At 42.7% G+C, this 20,465-nt stretch overlaps 1 protein-coding gene across 1 annotated transcript in view; it reads right to left on the bottom strand.

The window, feature by feature from the left end:
• Window positions 1-275: 275 nt before the first annotated feature.
• The window catches only part of LOC131842295 (pregnancy zone protein-like), a 42,613-nt gene continuing 22,423 nt past the window's right edge, over window positions 276-20,465 (bottom strand). The window contains exons 12-29 of the mRNA XM_059190837.1: window positions 19,839-20,085; window positions 18,697-18,869; window positions 17,904-18,050; window positions 16,293-16,400; window positions 15,388-15,581; window positions 13,697-13,779; window positions 13,257-13,375; window positions 12,698-12,836; window positions 12,025-12,149; window positions 11,025-11,147; window positions 9,855-10,218; window positions 7,405-7,550; window positions 6,622-6,805; window positions 5,880-6,034; window positions 4,595-4,712; window positions 3,538-3,731; window positions 763-1,501; window positions 276-511 (exon numbers count right to left, since the gene is read on the bottom strand). Of these exons, the coding sequence (XP_059046820.1) occupies window positions 375-511; window positions 763-1,501; window positions 3,538-3,731; window positions 4,595-4,712; window positions 5,880-6,034; window positions 6,622-6,805; window positions 7,405-7,550; window positions 9,855-10,218; window positions 11,025-11,147; window positions 12,025-12,149; window positions 12,698-12,836; window positions 13,257-13,375; window positions 13,697-13,779; window positions 15,388-15,581; window positions 16,293-16,400; window positions 17,904-18,050; window positions 18,697-18,869; window positions 19,839-20,085 (3,495 nt within the window). The 3' untranslated portion in view covers window positions 276-374. The remainder of the gene's footprint in view (window positions 512-762; window positions 1,502-3,537; window positions 3,732-4,594; window positions 4,713-5,879; window positions 6,035-6,621; window positions 6,806-7,404; window positions 7,551-9,854; window positions 10,219-11,024; window positions 11,148-12,024; window positions 12,150-12,697; window positions 12,837-13,256; window positions 13,376-13,696; window positions 13,780-15,387; window positions 15,582-16,292; window positions 16,401-17,903; window positions 18,051-18,696; window positions 18,870-19,838; window positions 20,086-20,465) is intronic.

The raw sequence follows: 20,465 nt of genomic DNA on the forward strand, positions 1-20,465 counted from the left end.
AGAGTGGGAGAGAGATAATCGCCGGTTTAATTTGTATCAGATAATTCCATCTAAAATTAGCGGATTGCAATAATTTACTCAAAATTTGAATAGTCTAATATTATTGACTACTACCTTTTAATCGTGTCTGATTTTTTAGGATAGCATATGTCTAGCCACGTAGTACTCTTCACGTCAAATTTCATTAAGATTCATTCAGCTGTTTAGTCGTAACAAACAGTTAGACGCCTTCTCTTTTTATAATATCGGGATGAAGTTGTTTTTTAAATCGTCCATTGTGTTTCCCTAGTGTAATTTATTTATACAACGTCTATAAACATAAAGAATATTTAAATTACTATTATTACAAATAAATAATAATTTAACGCAGTTATTTATCCGTTTGGTGCGGTGTATCTTCTATATTTTCTGTAATAAGGATTCCTTTGATAGTATGGGTAAATTTGTTGAGTGGGGTGCATTTGGATACCTCTGTTCACCCCATTTCTAGGCATCATGGGGTGCTGCATTCCTGTAAAATAGGGGAATTATAGAATTAGATTGTTCGTATCGGTCTGGGTGTTTTCTATGTGATTAAGTATGTATACTAAGTAGTAGGTATATCTATAAGTTCTCTACCCATAATCGCTTTGCTTAGCTTCGGACTAGATGGCGCTATGTGAATTGTCCAGGGATATTATTATCATTTATCACGGCAGTAACTGTTTGCTATTTAGGATTTTAAGTCAAGTCTTTTGGGTTGATAATTGTACTCATTAATACCTGGTGGTAAAGCTACTGTCATAAAATTCGGCGGTGGTAACACGACAACGGGAACTGGTCCTTCGATCCCGGATGGTACTTCTAGATCTTTCTCCGTATCTATGACGTGGAAACTCGACAGAGTTGGATTCTGAATAGGTTCATGACTTTCTATCATATCATCTCTTTCCTCTATTGTATGGGTCATTTCTGTAGTTCTCGTAATTTCGTTAGCAATAATTGTTTTTCTATTGTTAACTTCTACAATATTTTCTTGCTTATTCTCTTCTTTAACTTCTCCGTTTATGTTATCATTAAAATGTTCTCTATCGTTATTTGTTTCTTGTTTGTTTTCAACGAGTATGATTGAGCTTGGATCCTCAATATTTGATTTAATGTTCTCATATTTCACACTAACTTCTGATTTGTTTGTATTTTCATCTACATTTCTAACATTATCAACTAATTCTAAACCTAACGTATCTTCAATTGGTGCTAAATCTTCTTTATCCGTAGCGTTTTCTGTATCTTTTGCTACTAATGGCTCATTAACTTCAGAATTATTTGTTATACCTTGCGTTAAATTATCATATCTGGGATAATCGAAAGGTGAACCTTCAGGTATATCCTCAATGAATTCGTCCATAATTGCTATACCTCCAGATAGTGTTCGCGCTTCGTTGAATAAATTATCTGATGAATTGTATCGGTTGGTTTCTAAAGATATTCTTGGTGGGCAATCTTCAGGTATTGTATACATCTGTAAGTAGAAGAAATATAGTCAATAATAATAACTGTTGAGGATGTTGAAGAAAATATTAAAAATTTTTTTTTCATTGTTGCGTTGCGGAAACAGGAAGGGCGGCAACAAAAATAGTAGCTGCAGTTGGGCTCGCTCGCACCTACGTTCGCCATATTGCGCGTTTATTTAAATTACATTAAGAACATCACATATTAAACATTTGTTTAAAATATTTAGACATTTACGTGTCGTTTACACTCACCTCCCCAGCCAGCCCAGCGGTCTGACTGCCATCGCTGGGGAGGTGAGTGTTCATCTCCCCAGTGCTGGCAGTCAGACCTCGTAGGTATACGTGCGACACGCACAGCTGACCTTCTTAGGACCCCAGACTTCAGTTTTATGTTACATTTTTATGTGACTACTCTAATTTTACCATCTCTGCGCGGTAATACTGTTTGAATTATGCTCTTCGGTCACACATTTCTCGGAGAACTGGGGTCTACCACAAGCACAAGTTCTCTTTGCAAGGGTCTGTGCTCTTTTGGGCTATTAAAAATTTACGTGTCGCCTACAATAACCTTGGATCGTTCACACAGCATCATCTAGTTCCAAGCAAAGAAGAGCATGTGTTAATTACGGGTACTAAGCAACTTAATATTTGTTTTTTTAGTAAATATCTCGGTGGGGTAGCGGAGGCGGCGTAATGCGGAATCCGCCTCATTCGCCGTCGCGGGTTCCATTCCTCACACGATGCGTTTGTATTTATGAGCATGGTTGTTTGTATGTTATGTGAGCGTTATGAAAGTTTGTGTATTATGTAAGCATTTATAAGAAATATGTATGTAAGTATTCCTATCAGTTGTCTAGTAGCTATAACACAAGCTCTGTTTAGCTTTTGACTAGATGGCGCTGTGCGAATTCTTCAGTATGGTAGATAAAAAAGTGGTGAAAAAAGCACAGTCTAAGATGATATCCAATGGCAGATCAGCGTGGAAGTTAAACATATGCATCGCTAGCATGAATTTGGTAATCTCATTGGTTATTAGTGGACTAATAACCAATGAGATTACCAAATTCATGCTAGTACTAATAAATATAATAATAAGTACTAATACTAATAAGTACTAATAAATCTAAGACAGTACCACAACACTCACTTTCATCGCTCGTGTTTCTATCCTTCCCCTGCTAAATCTGGTAAGAGCCTGCTAGTGCTGCATTAGATACACGAAATACTAGAAAGTATTGAATTTAGAGGTTGTAGTTTTAGACAGTCCAAAATTTATTTATTGAAGTATTTATATAACTTACCAAAGTAAAAGTACATATGGCAGACGTAACGCATTATAATATTTTGTACCAGTCAACAACAGGTTGTGCAGAGAAAAATTGTAGGCAGTGCAAATATAATCAACGAGAAAAACAATGTCATAAAAAATATTTAAACACATACATATACATACAATATTGTACTGTATTTAAATATTTAAATAAATAAAATGCTAAATTGCGCTTCACATTCAATTAGGCCGTTCCCGCCATTTTTACAATCAGGCTCTGTCAACTGCACAGAGTACGTTATGAACAAAATTAATTATGCCAAAGACTATATATGCTGCAAATATATATAAAGCTATAAATAAATATTAATAAAATATATAAATCAAAATCTTTTAGAAGATAGACCAGAGGTTCCCAAACTTTATTTTATCGTAGGCCCACCATTCTTACCTAGTATTGATTTTTTTATTGAAATTTCTAACTGTAGTAAAGTTTAGTCTTAAAAAAATAAACGCTGTCGTAAACTCCTTGCAGTTTGTCTTAGACCCCTGGGGGTCGATATAGACCACTTTGGGAAACACTGTTGTACTGACCTGCGTATCATTCGGTTTTGGGTAGACCCTCAATTCTTACCTGGTATTGATTTTTAGTAATTTTCTAACTGTAGTAAAGTTTAGTGTTAAAAACATAAACGCTGTCGTAAACTCCTTGCAGTTTGTCATAGACCCCTGGGGGTCGATATAGACCACTTTGGGAAACACTGTTCTACTGACCTGCGTATCATTAACTGAAGGTCTATAATAGTCCATGACCCGAGCGTATGCTGGCTTGGTCCTGGTCTTGGGGCCTATGGCATGTACTTTGTAGCATTGGTGACCTCCACTGCCCAGGGTGTCGCTACCGTCGTGGGTGGCCAGGTAGAAGGTCGTCCGGTCACTCTTTGTACTCAGTTCTATGCGACGCAATACTAAAATATGAATAAATTTATTATTATTACTGTACTGTAGCTGTACCCGCGACTTCATTTGCGTGAAATTTAATTTAATTTTCTAAAATAAATGTAGCCTAAGTTGCTCCTTAATATATCAGCTACCTGCCAATAAACGTCCCGTCAAAATATATAAATTACAATTAAAAAAAATATAAATATAAAATAGATACACAAATAGGTACATAATAATAATAATAAGTAAGAAAAATAAGTCAATATAAATATGATGTATGGATGTTAATCACTCTTTCATGCAAAAACTACTGAACGGATTTTAATTATATTTCACAGTAATTAGCTTATACATCAGATTAACACATACACGCTTATACATTAGCATAATTATGTAAATTGGGCGAAATATAATTATAAATGTCAAGGAAATAATTTTCCTAGGTCCAAACTTTTAAGATCGCAAAGTAATGTTTGTACTGTGCGAGAAATTGAACCCGTTAGGAACCCGTTGCAAATTGAACAAACATATGGCAAACCTAGGCCTGTGCACAACAAAAATCTGCAGATTTTGCTAAACTGAAGAGGAAACGCTACTACAAATCCTATGTGGTTGTAGCCTACTTTGTATAAACGTAAATACGTAATATATCCATTGGAAAGTTTACAGTACATCGTGAGGAGATAAAAACCATCGCTTCTAAGACTATCCTTCAATTCCTGTTCCTTACGGGTCTAGGTAGCAAACTCTGAAAAAGGCGAGCACAATAGATCTATGTAAGTCACAGTGCTACAGGTCCAAGCAGCTGACAATAGTCCAAACAACCCATATATATATATACCGCTACATCACTGAGGCCGTCTAAAATCAAGCTGGTTTTACTAACAGGAATTAGGCTCTCGTAGCTGCGAGTAGAGCAGTTGTACATCAGCGTTGTATCCTCCCGGGAGAGTCATCTCTAGGAGCACCATCTCCGGGAACAGTCCGCTCCACATTACGCATGCCTGGATCAAAACAATAGTATTATTGGCAATTGGCTCAGGACATTCGTTTGTACCTTTAATTTTTTTTCCGACCACTTTAATACTGTTAGCCGCAGCTGGCCTTTACAGCTTCACCAGACGATAGGGGGCAGGTGAAGATAGTACTCCAAATAAAAGGAAGGACTTATGGATATTATTCGTACTCTCAAATGGGTTAAAGCTGAAAATCAGTGTTTTGTTCATTGAACAATGTTCCACGCTGAGCTTCGACCTTTTTGTATTGCTACAGATCACACATAATAACACAATTTTATAAATCTTATGTCGTATTATGTATTGTCTATTATTCTTATGAACATGTTGTGTGTGATTAGTAACAAACCAATAAACGATATATCTATCTATCCTGAGAGCAATGCTAGGGGTTCGAACCTGGACGTAGGGCATCGTAATTTTTTTTTTATACTACGATGATGGCAATCAAGCAAACGGCCCACGCCTGAAACACCAGGGGTATGACTTGCGCGTTGCCGACCCTTAAGAAACCTTAATATACCCTTCTTGAAAAACCCCATACTGTAGTCTCGTGGGAAAACCTCGGCAGGAAGTTCATTCCACAATCAAGTCTACGCGGGAGGAAACTCCTCTGAAACCGCACTGTTCGGGACCACTTAGGTTCCAGCTTGTGGGGATGAATTCCCTGTCGATGGCGAGCGGTGCGGTGGTAAAAGGTGGCTGTCGGCATCATGTCGAACAATTCCTCAGAACACAGTCCTTTGTATAATCGGTAGAACACACAAAGCGAAGTGAAGTCTCGCCTCAAGCTAAGTGGCTCGATACCGCCAGAGAGATTGGGATCATAGACAATTCTCATAGCACGTCTCTAAACCGAGTCAAAAGGACCGAGATAGTATCCAGGTGCTCCTGCCCAAAGATGAGAGCAGTACTCCATGTGCGGCCGAACCTGTGACTTATATAAGAGATGTCTCTGGTCCGCAGTGAAGTACCACCTCGCTCTATTGAGCACACCGAGCTTCTTGAATACCAGCTTTACCTTTTCTTCCAGGAGAACTCAATAGTACTAGAGATGTCGACACCAAATTTTGTCTATACTATATTTATATATCCTTTTGATTTCCTATACATGTCATAATTTTTATTGCTATTCCTACCATAACGAAAGTATACCTCAATAACAGCGGCACATAGGCAGCTACTGTTGGTGCAGTGGAAGGCGCCGTCCGTGCGGACGCTCACCTGCACCGAAAGCACTTTGTCCGTACTCTCGCTTGCAGACAGCGTGTGGTAGGAGCGGGTGGCCTGTACCACAGCACAGCCGGATCCTGAATAACATATAAAATAAATGACCCTTGCGCCATCTAGTTCAAAATAAGCAGAGCTTGTGTTATGGGTATTAGGTAATTGATATAAATACTTAGATATCAGTCATACCATGTGTCATGTCTTATCATATCATATCATGTCATGTCATGTCAAGTCATATCATATCATGTCATGTCATATCATATCATATCATGTCATATCATACCATATCATGTCAAGTCATATCATAACCATGTCATGTCATGTCATATCATATCATATCATGTCATGTCATATCATGTCATGTCATGTCATGTCATATCATGTCATGTCATGTCATATCATATCATGTCATGTCATATCATACCATATCATGTCAAGTCATATCATAACCATGTCATGTCATGTCATATCATATCATTTCATGTCATATCATGTCATGTCATGTCATGTCATGTCATGTCATGTCATGTCATGTCATATCATGTCATGTCATGTCATGTCATGTCATGTCATGTCATGTCATGTCATGTCATGTCATATCATATCATACCATGTCATGTCATATTATTAAAGATACCGTTTATAAAATGTGTTCAATCATCACCTTTTACAGCAATGCTGAGTTGATCAGCCGCCTCCAGTCTGATGACATCAGGCACCTTTATGTTGGGTAGTAATTTGACAGTCTTGGTGACAGTGCTACTGCGGGCGGTCACCGTCAAGTTTGTTGGGGTTAGTGGTCGGACTGATGACCATTCCGTTAGGGCTTCTATTGCCACTAACGTATCCTGAAAGTGAACTAAAATATAGAGAACTTGTTGAATAGTTTGATGGATTTCGTTGTCTAGTGGCTAGCTGACTTCTTTAAATTCGTTGGCCGTAGGTTCTATTCTCGATAGATGATATAGAGACATTTGTATTCATGAGTATCGATTGTTCATATTTTGTTGTATTTTGACGGCTCCAGCGGTGTAGCGGTTTAGCTCATCGCCTTCCTTTCAAAAATTGCAGGTTCGATTCCTCGTACGGTACAAACATTTGTATTCACGAGTATGTTTGTTTGCATTGGTCTCTGGGTATTTTCTATGTATATTTACAAAATTATCTATGTATTTATACATATATTATAAGATTTATAATTAACTGAGTAATATAAAGAGGCGGTCTTATTGCTTGAGCAATCGTTTGCAGACAAAATATTATAGGCGCCGCTGGATTACTAAAACTAAAATAAATAACAATACACATTATAAAATAAAAAAAAAACTCGTATCACTTTATTAACGAAGTCTACACTAACAGCAACTAAGTGACACGAGAATTCTATATATATAGATGAATATAAGCTGCATTCGTTCCCGAGTATGACTGGTGAGAGAGGTGTCACCTGCGTGGCCACGAACCCGCCGGCGGGGCTCCTGTGCGCGGACAGCCAGCGCACGGCGGCGCGGCCGGAGTCCCCGAGGGCGCCGCCCCCGCCCGTCAGCGCCCGCAGCGCGTACGACGTCGCCTCCACCGACGTCGCCAGGCTACCTGCCCACACCCGCTATCACAACTGACGGCCTCGGTGGTCTAGTGGTTTAGCACACCGCTTTACTTGCGATGGTCGCGGGTTCAATTTCTCACACGGTACAAATGTTTGTATCCATGAATATGATTGTATCGGTCTGGGTGTTTTCTATGTATATTAAGTGTGTATTTACAATAAACATGTTTAAATATTTATATTAGGTGTCTTGTACCTATAATACAAGAGTTTGGTAACAAACACTGCGTCACGAGTATGTAATATATTTTCTCACGAGACTACAGCATGGGGTTTTTCAAGAAGGGTATAATAAGGTTTCTTAAAGGTCGGCAACGCGCACGTGGCACCCCTGGTGCTTCAGGCGTGCATAGGCTACGGTACCCATTTACCATCAGATGGGCCGTATGCTTGTTTGCCACCATAATAGTATAAAAAAAAAGATAATAGAGGTCAACCTGGTTTAGTTAACATTACTAGTAATGGAATCATTAGTAAAGATAACTAGCGATCCCTTCTCACCATATAAAGAGCGAATATACTAATTATAGAGGGAAAGTAATTAATAGTAATGTGGACTAATAACCCCACTAGCAATGTACTATATCAGGTTGACCTCCATGTGGTATCCCTGGAAACCATCGTAATAAATTCTTGGTGAATTTGTCATGATGGGCGATCTGGCCTGGCCTTACGCTCATATCATCCTCCACTAGTGCCCCGCCAGCGTAAACCGTTAATACAAGCGGGTGCACCATTCCATTATAATCCATAAAAAAAAATGCAGTATTCATAAGATGTATCCTCTCTCTCTCTGCTCCCCTATGGTTCATTGCTAGCAATGTCTAGTCCCCATAACTTACAATCCCTTTTTACCCTATACTAAATTTTAGATTATAAATAAATAAATAACCCTGGACAATTACCACAGCGCCATCTAGTCCCACGGTAAGCATAACTTGTGTTGTAGGTACTAGACAAATGATATAATTACTTAGATATATTCTTCTGTAAATACATACATAAATAGAAAACACTCAGACCAGTACAAAAATACTCATGAATACAAATGTTTGCATCGTGCTAGGTATCGAACTCGCGACCATAAAACGTAAAGCTGTGTGCTAAACCTAGAGACCAACCGTTAATCCATGAGAAGGAATTCAACTGTTATTTTAAAATTCTTCCTAATGAATGTCGACAAAATAGATTGTTCTAAAAGTTTGTAATGCGAATTACAGCGAATTATGTCGTAATTTTGAACTAAGTTTGTGAAATGATAATTTCCTCATTAGGATATTTTGAAACAACTAACGTCATTCACGTACATCGTCCAGTGAGTAATCTATACATATAAATAAAATTGGAGTGTCTGTTTGTAATATTGAAATAACCGTTTTTTACTGCATGCATGAATATAAATACATACATACATCAAAATAACATTATTACAATTTTTGTCTGTCTAGCTGTCTGTCTGTTTGTTCCAGCTAATATTTGAAATGGCTGGACCGATTTTGACAGGACTTTTATTGGCAGGTAGCTGATGTAATAATTACTCCTTATATGTAATAAGGAGCAGCTACCTGCCAATAAAAGTCTACATTTAATTAGACTACATTTAACTTTATTTTCCTAAAATAAAAGTAGCCCAAGTTACTCCAAATTAGGCTACTTAGCTGCCATGCACCACGCCCAGTTGTATCTGTGGTCACGGCGCGAGTGAATGTCCATCGTTTCGAAAATTATCTCTTTGACAGGCATTTGACCTCACCTCACGTATTCAAATACCGGATCTACCGAAGGTGGATGTTCATCGAAGGCATTAGCAGAACAAGGTACGTGTGTGCATTATTATATTTGCTACTAGCTTTTGCCCGCGGCTTCGCTCGCGTTAATTTATCCCCTTAGGGATGGAATTTATCAAAATCCTTTCTCAGGGGATGCCTACGTCATAGTAGCTTTATGCATGCAAAGTTTGAGCCCGGTTTAAAATTGACAAAGTTTCATACAAACTTTCATCCCCTATTTTATCCCCTTGGGGGTAGAATTAATCAAAATCCTTTCTTAGCGAATGCCTACGTCATAACATCTACCTGCATGCCAAATTTCAGCCCGATCCGTCCAGTGGTTTGGGCTGTCTGTTGTTAGACCACTATGTCAGTCACCTTTGAGTTATATATATTTGCTCTTGTCTACGAGTGTTTGAACATCGATTTATTCGTATACGTTAGTCCCTATGTAGCATAAAGCCACCGCTATTTCGGTTTCTTGCGAATGCTACAACTAAATATCATCGTAAATTCACTCACTCGTCTCCCACCAGACATAATCTCCACTTCTTCTCGCTATCTTCAACAAGTCCAGCAGCTCTCCCAACTCTTCCTCTTTCTCCAGCCCGTCCAGATCAGCCTTCTTCTCCGACATTAAGTACGCCTCATTAGTTTTCTTCAGATCGTCTTCATATTTCCTCAATCTCATAAAGGTGTATCCTAGCAGCGCCTGCGCATACACTCTTGTGGGAGTTTTGGTCTTTAAAGGAGGCAGTGCTCGGAGACATGAGAGAGTGTTCTGGACCACTCGATAGGGGAGTGTTGCGGAGCTTTCTACTAATGATGTGATGACGTATGCAGTTAGAGCGACGTTGGCCACTTCTCCCTCTTCGTTTAAACCGCCCTGTGAAGATGTACAGGCTATTATAACTAAAAACTAAAAAATTAAAACTAAAGTATGGTCGAGCGCAGTGAGGGCTGGCTCATCCGTCATACTCGTGAACGAGTGCTGCTTGTAGGTTCTGGTCTGCTCTTATCACTACGACTGATTTAATCTTATTGTGTTTTTATATTTGAGCCTAAATAAATTAGTGCTGGTTGGTAGTTTGTATTCACACGTTTCGACTTGTAAAATGTGAACTTACAAGGATTGTTTAAAAGAGTAACACACAAGTTTCTTGCTTATTCTTCTTGTGATGAGACAGCTTTCCGAATAAGCGGTAGATTTAAAAAAATGTTGACTATTCAAAAGTGCTTAAATTATGTTTATTTGAATAAATGATTTTCTATTCTATTCTATTCAATTAGAAATAAATGACTAACATTAAAACAATTTAATTTATGACGAAATTTATTTCATATCGAAATAGTATTAAATCTTATCTTTACACAGTATAAAATAAAGTCGCTTCCGCTGTCTGTCCTCTTAGATCTTTTAAACTACGCAACGGATTTTGTAGTAATGGATTGAATTAATTGAAACTTGTAGTACTAAACGTGTACCATTTTGTGGAATCTCCTACAAAATGATTAAATACCAATAATGGCTCCACTATTGAAAAAAATATAGGCTGTAATCCGCATACCAAGCAGTTCGACATTGTCTACCACTCTTGATTGTATAAAAAAAGTGATATGATGGTCACCAACTTTCTCATTAGACCACGATCATAAAACCACTATATTAAATAGAAATTTCATTCCACTTACTCTCAGTTCTTTATGGAACACCTGCCCTTCATTTCTGAAACAACCGTTCTCCATCTGCTGTTCCAGAAGCCACTTTTCAGCTCGGTCTATCGCTGGTGGCTCTGGTAGATCTGGTGAGAGGACCTGATAGAGATTATAATATTTACTAGAGTTAGTATATATTGTAATATTTACTAGAGGTAGAGAGTAAAAACTTATCTGGATACCTTAGTCTCATCTATTACAGCCAGCATACAGTTTGCTTTGTAAGATGTGTTTCGGTTGTAGAGTGCAGATTTGCTCGTGAAATTACAGAATGAGTGGAATGACAGCTTAGTCCTCTGAAATGACTACATATCACGAGTAAGACATGATAACATGATGTCCGTGGTAGAAGTTGTTCGTGTTTATAGGCGACGGTTACCACTTACCATCAGGCGGGCTGTGAGCTTATTTGCTATTCCAATTACAAAAAAAGAAAGGAAATTATACACTATATTCAGAGGAGATAAAAACCGTGACTCCTAAGGATATCCTTCAATTTTTGTCCCTGGTGGGTCTAAGTAGCAAACTTTGGAAAAGAACGAGTGTAATAGACAGCAGATCGCAGTGATACAGGTCTTATTAGCACCTAAAAATAGCATAAAACCCCAAAATAATAAAAAAAGGAGCTCTTGTACATGACGATCACAAGAGTCTGTCGTTAAGCAGAATATTTAGCTTTAAGCCAGAAACAGGTCACGGTGACAAATTTCTTTCTGGTCCAAAACTTCTAAGAAAACTGTGTAAGCTTACTGACAGAAGAAACAGTTGTGATTCCGAGGATAGGTTGAGCAGTAGTATGCTCCCTATCATGTAAAAACATCAGCCATTTCCTCGCAGTTCAAATTGCTATCATATCATAAGCTTATTTGCTATTATTTGTACAAAAAAAGAAGCAGTTGTACATCGTGATCACAAATGGCGTATCTGTCGCGTGGGTGTACTCACTAAGAAGTCATGAATAGGTAAGAATAGCCACCTTATGAGCTCTTCGTAAATATCTCAATGCGAATGCAGTCAGCCAGGTCGAGGGTACAGAATCTGATCCTCCAAACGCGCTGAACCCTCCTGACGGGTGGACATACTGTAGTTGACGAGTAAATCCTGTAGAATAAAATAAAATGGTGTAAGTTTATGCCAATATTTAATTGTAGAATATAATAGTTCCACAAAAAAAACTGGATGTCGCTGTCTCATTTATGTCTACATCATATCTTATGTCTACATGGCGATGGCAAGATGTTATTGGTTTAGATCATATTACATAGAACGTGTCATGATCCTCCCCTCTGGTAGATCCACCGTCCAATTCAAACGAGGATCGAAAATACGACGGCCTGATCAGAGGTTCGAACCCCTAGCGGTGCCCTCAGACTAAAGTCGTATCCATTAGGCGGGAGTTGGCCCAAAGCTGCACCATAAGATTTTTCTTTGGTTTGGAGTGCCATCTGCACTCGCCCCTATCGTACGGTGAGGCTGTAAAGGCTAACTGCGGTCAGCAGCATTAGAGTAGTCCGAAAACAGTCAGGAGCGTATTTTTAATACCGAATATACGTCCTTGGGTTTCACATACCTATAAGATAATTTAGATCTAGTACAGTTAAGAATAGAGTACAGTATTGAGAGATATAGTAGAATACTAAATAGAGTACCTCTAGCGACATGTTCCTTCGCAGTGACTGCAGCAGGACAGGTGGGCTCCAGTTGTTCCAGTGCCAGTAAGTTGGTGGCGAGTCGCGCCATGTTTTGTTCCCCACAGCCTCGCGGCAGCAGCACCAGTGCATCCGCGTCCTAGAAAGAGAAAGACTAATTCCTCAAACTCAACAAAGCTAACTCTCTCAATAGGGGGGGAAAGGGGATTGTTAGTAATGTGGACTGATGACCTTATTGCTAGCAATGTACCATGTCAAGTCGACCTCCACGCGGTTCCCCCTGGAAACCATAGTGATAAATTCTTGGTAGATTGACAGATTTGTCTCGATGGGCTAACTGACCTGACCTCATGCTCATCTTATCATCCTCCACTGGTGCCCCGCCAGCGTAAACCGCTAGCGCAGGCGGGTGCACCATTCCATTATCATCTATAAAAAAAAACTCTCTCAATACAAAAAAGAGATAGATAGACCTGCCCAAAGGCAGTGTAATGCTCGACTAGGAAATCCCTTAATAGACTGCGACCCAAGTGGGCTGCTGCAGGTACAACAAACTTACTGCAAACAAAGGTCCAGCAATATCGCCCACTGCCCAAACAGTCAGCATCTCTGTACCGGGCACGGCGTCTACTGCCGGCCAATTCCAAGTTACGTAGGACTTTCCAGACTCCAAGCTTCCTGTGCAGGCATAATGTAAAATGTAATTGTAATTAAAATTTATGCAATTGTAATGGTAAACAAGCTGACGGCTCGCTTGATAGTAAGTGGTAACTGTGTGTCTGTGTTTATATTATAGTTGTAAGAAACCCGTTACTTCCGTTATTTAACCAATTTTATGGTTAACTACTAATAAAATGCGGTTATAAACTATTAGTTATCCGACTGCGACTAAAAAAATAATAAAGATCAGTCTTTTTTATTGTGTAAAAAATCTGTCTTTTAATTGATGATGAAAAAGATAAATGTTTGAATTTTAAAATAAGAAGGAATGAATTTTACCTTCACCGCAGAGTAATGCGGACCGGTGGTCCTGTACTGGCACACCCTCTGGATCCACAGTAATTTTAATAATTACTTCATCGCTGAAATTAGGTAATTTTATAGATTAATAACTGATTTTGTTCGCATGGAAAAAATAAAATGTTCAAAAATAAAAGTAGCCTAATTCCTTGAAACATTAGCTATCTGCGAGTGAAAGTTCCATCAAAATCTGTCTAGCCGAAACACAAAGGCAAGAACGTACCTGACGGCGGGCGCGGCGGGCGCGCAGGCGTGGTCGCGCACGGCCCGCGCGCGCAGCTGTCGTCGAGCACGTACCTGACGGCGGGCGCGGCGGGCGCGCAGGTGTGGTCGCGCACGGCCCGCGCGCGCAGCTGTCGTCGAGCACGTACCTGACGGCGGGCGCGGCGGGCGCGCAGGTGTGGTCGCGCACGGCCCGCGCGCGCAGCTGTCGTCGAGCACGTACCTGACGGCGGGCGCGGCGGGCGCGCAGGTGTGGTCGCGCACGGCCCGCGCGCGCAGCTGTCGTCGAGCACGTACCTGACGGCGGGCGCGGCGGGCGCGCAGGTGTGGTCGCGCACGGCCCGCGCGCGCAGCTGTCGTCGAGCACGTACCTGACGGCGGGCGCGGCGGGCGCGCAGGCGTGGTCGCGCACGGCCCGCGCGCGCAGCTGTCGTCGAGCACGTACCTGACGGCGGGCGCGGCGGGCGCGCAGGTGTGGTCGCGCACGGCCCGCGCGCGCAGCTGTCGTCGAGCACGTACCTGACGGCGGGCGCGGCGGGCGCGCAGGTGTGGTCGCGCACGGCCCGCGCGCGCAGCTGTCGTCGAGCACGTACCTGACGGCGGGCGCGGCGGGCGCGCAGGTGTGGTCGCGCACGGCCCGCGCGCGCAGCTGTCGTCGAGCACGTACCTGACGGCGGGCGCGGCGGGCGCGCAGGTGTGGGCGCGCACGGCCCGCGCGCGCAGCTGTCGTCGAGCACGTACCTGACGACGCGCGGGGCGCGGCGGGCGCGCACGGCCCGCGCGCGCAGCTGTCGTCGAGGTCGCGCGGCGGCGCGCAGGTGTGGTCGCGCGCGCGCAGCTGTCGTCGAGCACGTACCTGACGGCGGGCGCGGCGGGCGCGCAGGCGTGGTCGCGCTCGGCCCGCGCGCGCAGCTGTCGTCGAGCACGTACCTGACGGCGGGCGCGGCGGGCGCGCAGGCGTGGTCGCGCACGGCCCGCGCGCGCAGCTGTCGTCGAGCACGTACCTGACGGCGGGCGCGGCGGGCGCGCAGGTGTGGTCGCGCACGGCCCGCGCGCGCAGCTGTCGTCGAGCACGTACCTGACGGCGGGCGCGGCGGGCGCGCAGGTGTGGTCGCGCACGGCCCGCGCGCGCAGCTGTCGTCGAGCACGTACCTGACGGCGGGCGCGGCGGGCGCGCAGGTGTGGTCGCGCACGGCCCGCGCGCGCAGCTGGCGTCGAGCACGTACCTGACGGCGGGCGCGGCGGGCGCGCAGGTGTGGTCGCGCACGGCCCGCGCGCGCAGCTGTCGTCGAGCACGTACCTGACGGCGGGCGCGGCGGGCGCGCAGGTGTGGTCGCGCACGGCCCGCGCGCGCAGCTGTCGTCGAGCACGTACCTGACGGCGGGCGCGGCGGGCGCGCAGGTGTGGTCGCGCACGGCCCGCGCGCGCAGCTGTCGTCGAGCACGTACCTGACGGCGGGCGCGGCGGGCGCGCAGGTGTGGTCGCGCACGGCCCGCGCGCGCAGCCCGAGCCCCGCAGCGGCAGGCAGCAGCGCGCGCACGCGCACGGCGAGCGCGGCGGAGGCCCGCGCTGCGACGCACGCCGCCTCCACGTATCGCGCCGGCACCTGCAGCGTGGGACCAGCCATAGCCTGCACCTGGACCTGCGTAGTTAGTAGGGCACCGTCATCAGTTATTTTGCCATTCCAGTATATATACCGAAAGGTTTTTGTACTATAGCTGAAAATTTGTGTTGTTCCTTGAGCAAAAAAGCACACTGAACTAACCTATTTGCACCGCCGGGGCATTAAGAACTAGTGGTTATAACGAACTAGTGACGCACTGTGGCGTATAATTTTCGTTTTAAAGTAATTTTTTTATAAGAATTACCGTATTATAGTGCGTATTAAGATTTTTCAGTCACGAAAAAGTGTTACCGTGACGTGGAAGGGGTTGAAGTTTCACTTATTTTAAGTTTTTAGTACTGACAAGCTGTTATTCGCAATTACGACTGCGTGGAATTTTTCATTAAATGCATATACGGTATATAAAGATAGTATATACGGGTTTTAAATAGACAAACTTTTTTAATTAATAAATAAAAAAGTTTATCTCATTGTTCTTGCTATACTTTAAGACGGCTAGACTAATTTTGACGAGATAACATTAGCTATTTTCACTCGCAAATAGCTAATGTTATAAGGAATAACTTAGGCTACTTTTATTTTAGAAAAAATACGGCTAAATTTCACGCAGACGAAGTCGCGGGAACAGCTAGTTTTTTATAGTATTATATTTCATTCCATGTGTGCTGGGAAATAATGAATATTTATCTATATATATTTTATTTATTTGTCTTTTATATAGGTACTCACACTGAGAGGATGGTGCAGATAATTAAAGATTCTGTATCGTATCACAGTCTCGTCTCCTTGTCTGAGTCGCTTCGGTGCATCAGCGTGGATGAAAAACTCGCGAAAAACCTGCCAGAAATATAATAAGGTTTATCGGGATCATATCTTATGAAAAACTAAAGGATATGTAGAACGAGTATGTATGCAATAAACGAATTACGCAAATGGCCGTGATGTGACGTGAGGTTAATGATACTGATTTATTTATTAGAAAACCAATAGCTTACAATTTAATCCATTAAATCAACAGTACATTTCTAGAGATGATAAAGGATATAACAGATTTTTAGTGACTTAGCAAAAGTAAAAAAAAAAAAACAAAATATGGCAAATGTAATAAACATTATAAATAAATTTAGAAGTACACATCAAATAATATAAATATTACAAAAAATAAACGTAATAGAACACTTACTTTAAGAATGATGAATACGATAATTGTATCTGAATTAGAAGTCACTTGTGTGTGTGTGTGTGTGTGTGTGTGTGTGTGTGTGAGAGAGAGAGAGAGAGAGAGAGAGAGAGAGAGAGAGAGAGAGAGAGAGAGAGAGAGAGAGAATGTGTGTGCATGCGCCTGTGTGTTTTTTATGTAGTGTAGCAACACAGTTTCTACACGTGCCCCCATCCACTTCCTAGAATCCTTATCGCACGGCATGTGTAACATTAGAAATGCAGCTGCGTGACCTTCAAGCCATCGCTACCTGCAGCTTGCGCTTTTTTACAGTAAAAACACTTAAATTGGCGCCCCCGGCGCCGCCGGGCGCCCCTCCGATCGATCCCCCGTCCAATTCAAACGGGGATCGAAATTACGACGGCCTGAGCCGAGGTTCGAACCCCTAGTAGTGCTCTCAGACTAAAGTCGTATCCGTCAGGTAGGAGTTGGCCTTCAGCCGCTCCATAAGTCCTTCCGCGGGTTTGGAGTGCCATCTGCACTCGCCCCATAACGTCCGGTGAAGCTGTTAAGGCCAGCTACGGCCAACAGCATTAGAGTAGTCCGATAAAAAAAAAATCTCTCGGCTGTATAATTATAAGCTCCCAGGTTCTCGACAAAGTAGGTCATAAACCTAACCCTAAACGGGCGTGTACATAAAATCCTTAAAGTATAACATGTATGTATTTTTGAAAAAATAATCTATGTATTTCTATCATTGTCTAGTACCCCATAACACAAGCTCTAGCTAGCTTATCTTGGGTCTATTGGAGCTTTGTCAGTTGTTCTGAGATTATTATTGTTATTGGTAACTGATATTTGACTAAATAGCTTAAGACGAGTGTGTTCGCACAATAAAATTACCGTGCATCATCATCATCATCATCATCTGCTTCTTCCTTATCCCATTTATTTGGGGTCGGCGTAATATGTTTTTCTCTTCCATTCATCTCTGTTCGCAGTCATTCCGTTATTTACTCCCTTTCTCACCATATCATCTTTCACACAGTCCATCCATCTCTTTTTCGGTCTTCCTCTACCCTTATAACCATCCACATTCATATGTAACACCGTCCTTAGGATATGATCTTCATTCCTTCATTCCATTCTTCATTCTTCGTACAATTACTAAATAAAATTACCTTCAAAGTAGCCGGTGCCGACACAGCCACTCCAGTCTTAGTGACGCACATGGCCACAGCATCGTACTTGCTGATCGAGTCAGGAGCAACAGCGTTTACGGTGAATGAACCGTTGTCTCCTACTTCTATCAGTTTCCATAGCCAGCTCTTTCAACAAAACAGATAAAAGTTATTAATATTTATAGGAAAGTGAGAAAGTCCAAAGATAAAAGGAATAGCTTAAAAGGAGACAACACAAGTGGTTAAAAAAGACTAGAGGTGGGACAAAAATGTGTAATCTGAAAACAGGAGTTTGAAAGAGAACTAATAGAAGATTAAAGAATCGCAGAGATGTGTAAAATTGTTTATGATATGTATTTAAGTTGAAAATGCAAATGCTTTTTGCATTAAGAAAGTAAAATATAAAATAGTTTTTCATTTTGTATTTCACATACTTAATGAATATGTGAAGCAAACACTTTGTACCCCTTTTCACGAAAATTGCGCATACTTGGGAGTATAAAATTTCGCACACTTATATATATATTTTATATAGAAAAGGAGTGCAGAATGTATATATTTATTCAAAATAATGCATAAAATATATATTTAGATCAATAAAAAAAAACAACATAACCATGTATTAGCTATAGATTTGCCGGATTTTTTTAATTGTTCTCTTTTATTCCTTGTTTATTATATCATACATATATTACATTATAAATATGAATATGTGAGTTTGGGACACCATAAGTGAGTATGTTTGGAACTTATAAAGCTCATTTAGTTTTTACGTCAATAAATAAATATTTACCTCTGAAAAATCACTCCTTGGTATTGTGGCCTCTATATCAATTAGAGGTGCCGGTCTAGGAATGCAGCGTGTGGAGGGAACTACATCTCCACCCAACAGTCGTATTCCGGCTGCAGCCAGCCAACTTGTCATCAGATCCAGTCGATTTGTGGGAAGTTCTGACATGTCTGAAGCTGGAAATTTAGATGTGTTAAATGACACTGATTTCGGACTGTAATGATGTGTACAAACGGTATGTGGTAGGGCTTTTTACCCCCTCCGAAAGATCCCCCGTTCAATTCAAACGGGGATCGAAATTACGACGGTCTGATCCGAGGTTCGAGCTCATAGCGGTGTCCTCAGACTAAAGCCTTATCCGTCAGACGGGAGTTGGTCTTCAGCCCCTTTATAAGTCTTTCCGTAGTTTTGGAGTGCCATCTGCATTCCCCTGTTATCGTCCAGTGAAGCTATAAGGGCCAGCTGCGGTTAAGTATTAGAGTAGTCCAGAGTAGTGAAAGGATGTGTCAGGTAAAGGTAGCTATTTACATGACTGCCTTGAGGGAGGCAGTCCCCCAATCCAAAGGCCCCGTAGGTGTGCGCGTGTACCCACACGCCTCCACAATGGAGTAGGGCGAAATAGGTCGCCCTTACCACATAACGAGATGGGGCCTGCCCTACAACATCTACAGGGCGGGCCGTCGCCGTCGGAGCTGGGGAGGAAATGCACTTGCGTATCCCCTGGCTCCGGCATAGGCGCTCGTAGGTATACCGTGTGGTTTTTGGTGAGTACAAATCTCACACACCGCCCCGCCCTCCCTCCGGCGGGGTGACGGTCTTTTGAAGATTTTCCACACCTTAAAAAAAAAGCTATTTACATGAATACTTTTTCTTGCGTGAATGTCGATTCGTGCGTAAGAGTCATCGTTTTTTTTCGGTGTACTGCAATGCTGTTGGTCACAACTGACTTTTACAGCTTCACCGGACGAGTGCAAACGACGCTTCAAATCTGCGGAAGGAGTTATGGAGCGGCTGAAGGCCAACTCCTGCTTGGAGGATACGACTTCAGTCTAAGGGCGCCGCTAAGGGTTCGAACGGCTCGAGCTGTTGTAATTTCGATCCTCGTTTGAATTGGACGGGGGAGCGATCGGCGGATAGTGACTTACATAGGAAGCACTGTCGGGAGGCGTCGTACTGCGTGAGGTTGGCGCGGTAGTGCATGTGCCTGCGCAGGGCGGCCAGCAGTGGGGGCACGCGGGGGGTGGAGCCCCCGGTGGAGCCCCCGGCGGAGCCCCCGGCGGAGCGCCCCGCGGCGAGCGCGGCCAGCGCGCACACGGCCCGCGGCTCCGCGCGCACCACCAGCCGCGCCGTCCGCCCCGGGGACACCACCGGCGGGGACCACGACACCTCCACCTGCATACATTTGAAATAGTAACCCTGGACTATTCACACAGCGCCGTCCAGTTCCGTACTGAGCAGAGCTTACGTTACGAGTACTAAAACGGAGCACAATGTCTAATTCTTATGATATTTTCTTTAACCATAATAAAAGACGGCGAGCATTCATTCTCCTTTTTCTTCTTTTTTATATAAAACTAGCTGTAGCCGCGACTTCGTCCGGGTGTAATTTAACTTTATTTTTCTAAAATAAAAGTAGCTTAAGTTACTCCTTATTACATCACCTACCTGCCAATAAAAGTCTCATCAAAATCGGTCCAGCCATTTCAGAGATTAGCCGGAACAAACAACCAGACACAAAAATGTATGTACCGTATTTATATTCATATGTATGT

Source organism: Achroia grisella, unplaced genomic scaffold, assembly GCF_030625045.1.
Source record: "Achroia grisella isolate CSIRO2021 unplaced genomic scaffold, CSIRO_AGI_Agris_v1 utg1080, whole genome shotgun sequence".
In the NCBI taxonomy this organism is placed as follows: Eukaryota; Metazoa; Arthropoda; class Insecta; order Lepidoptera; family Pyralidae; genus Achroia; species Achroia grisella.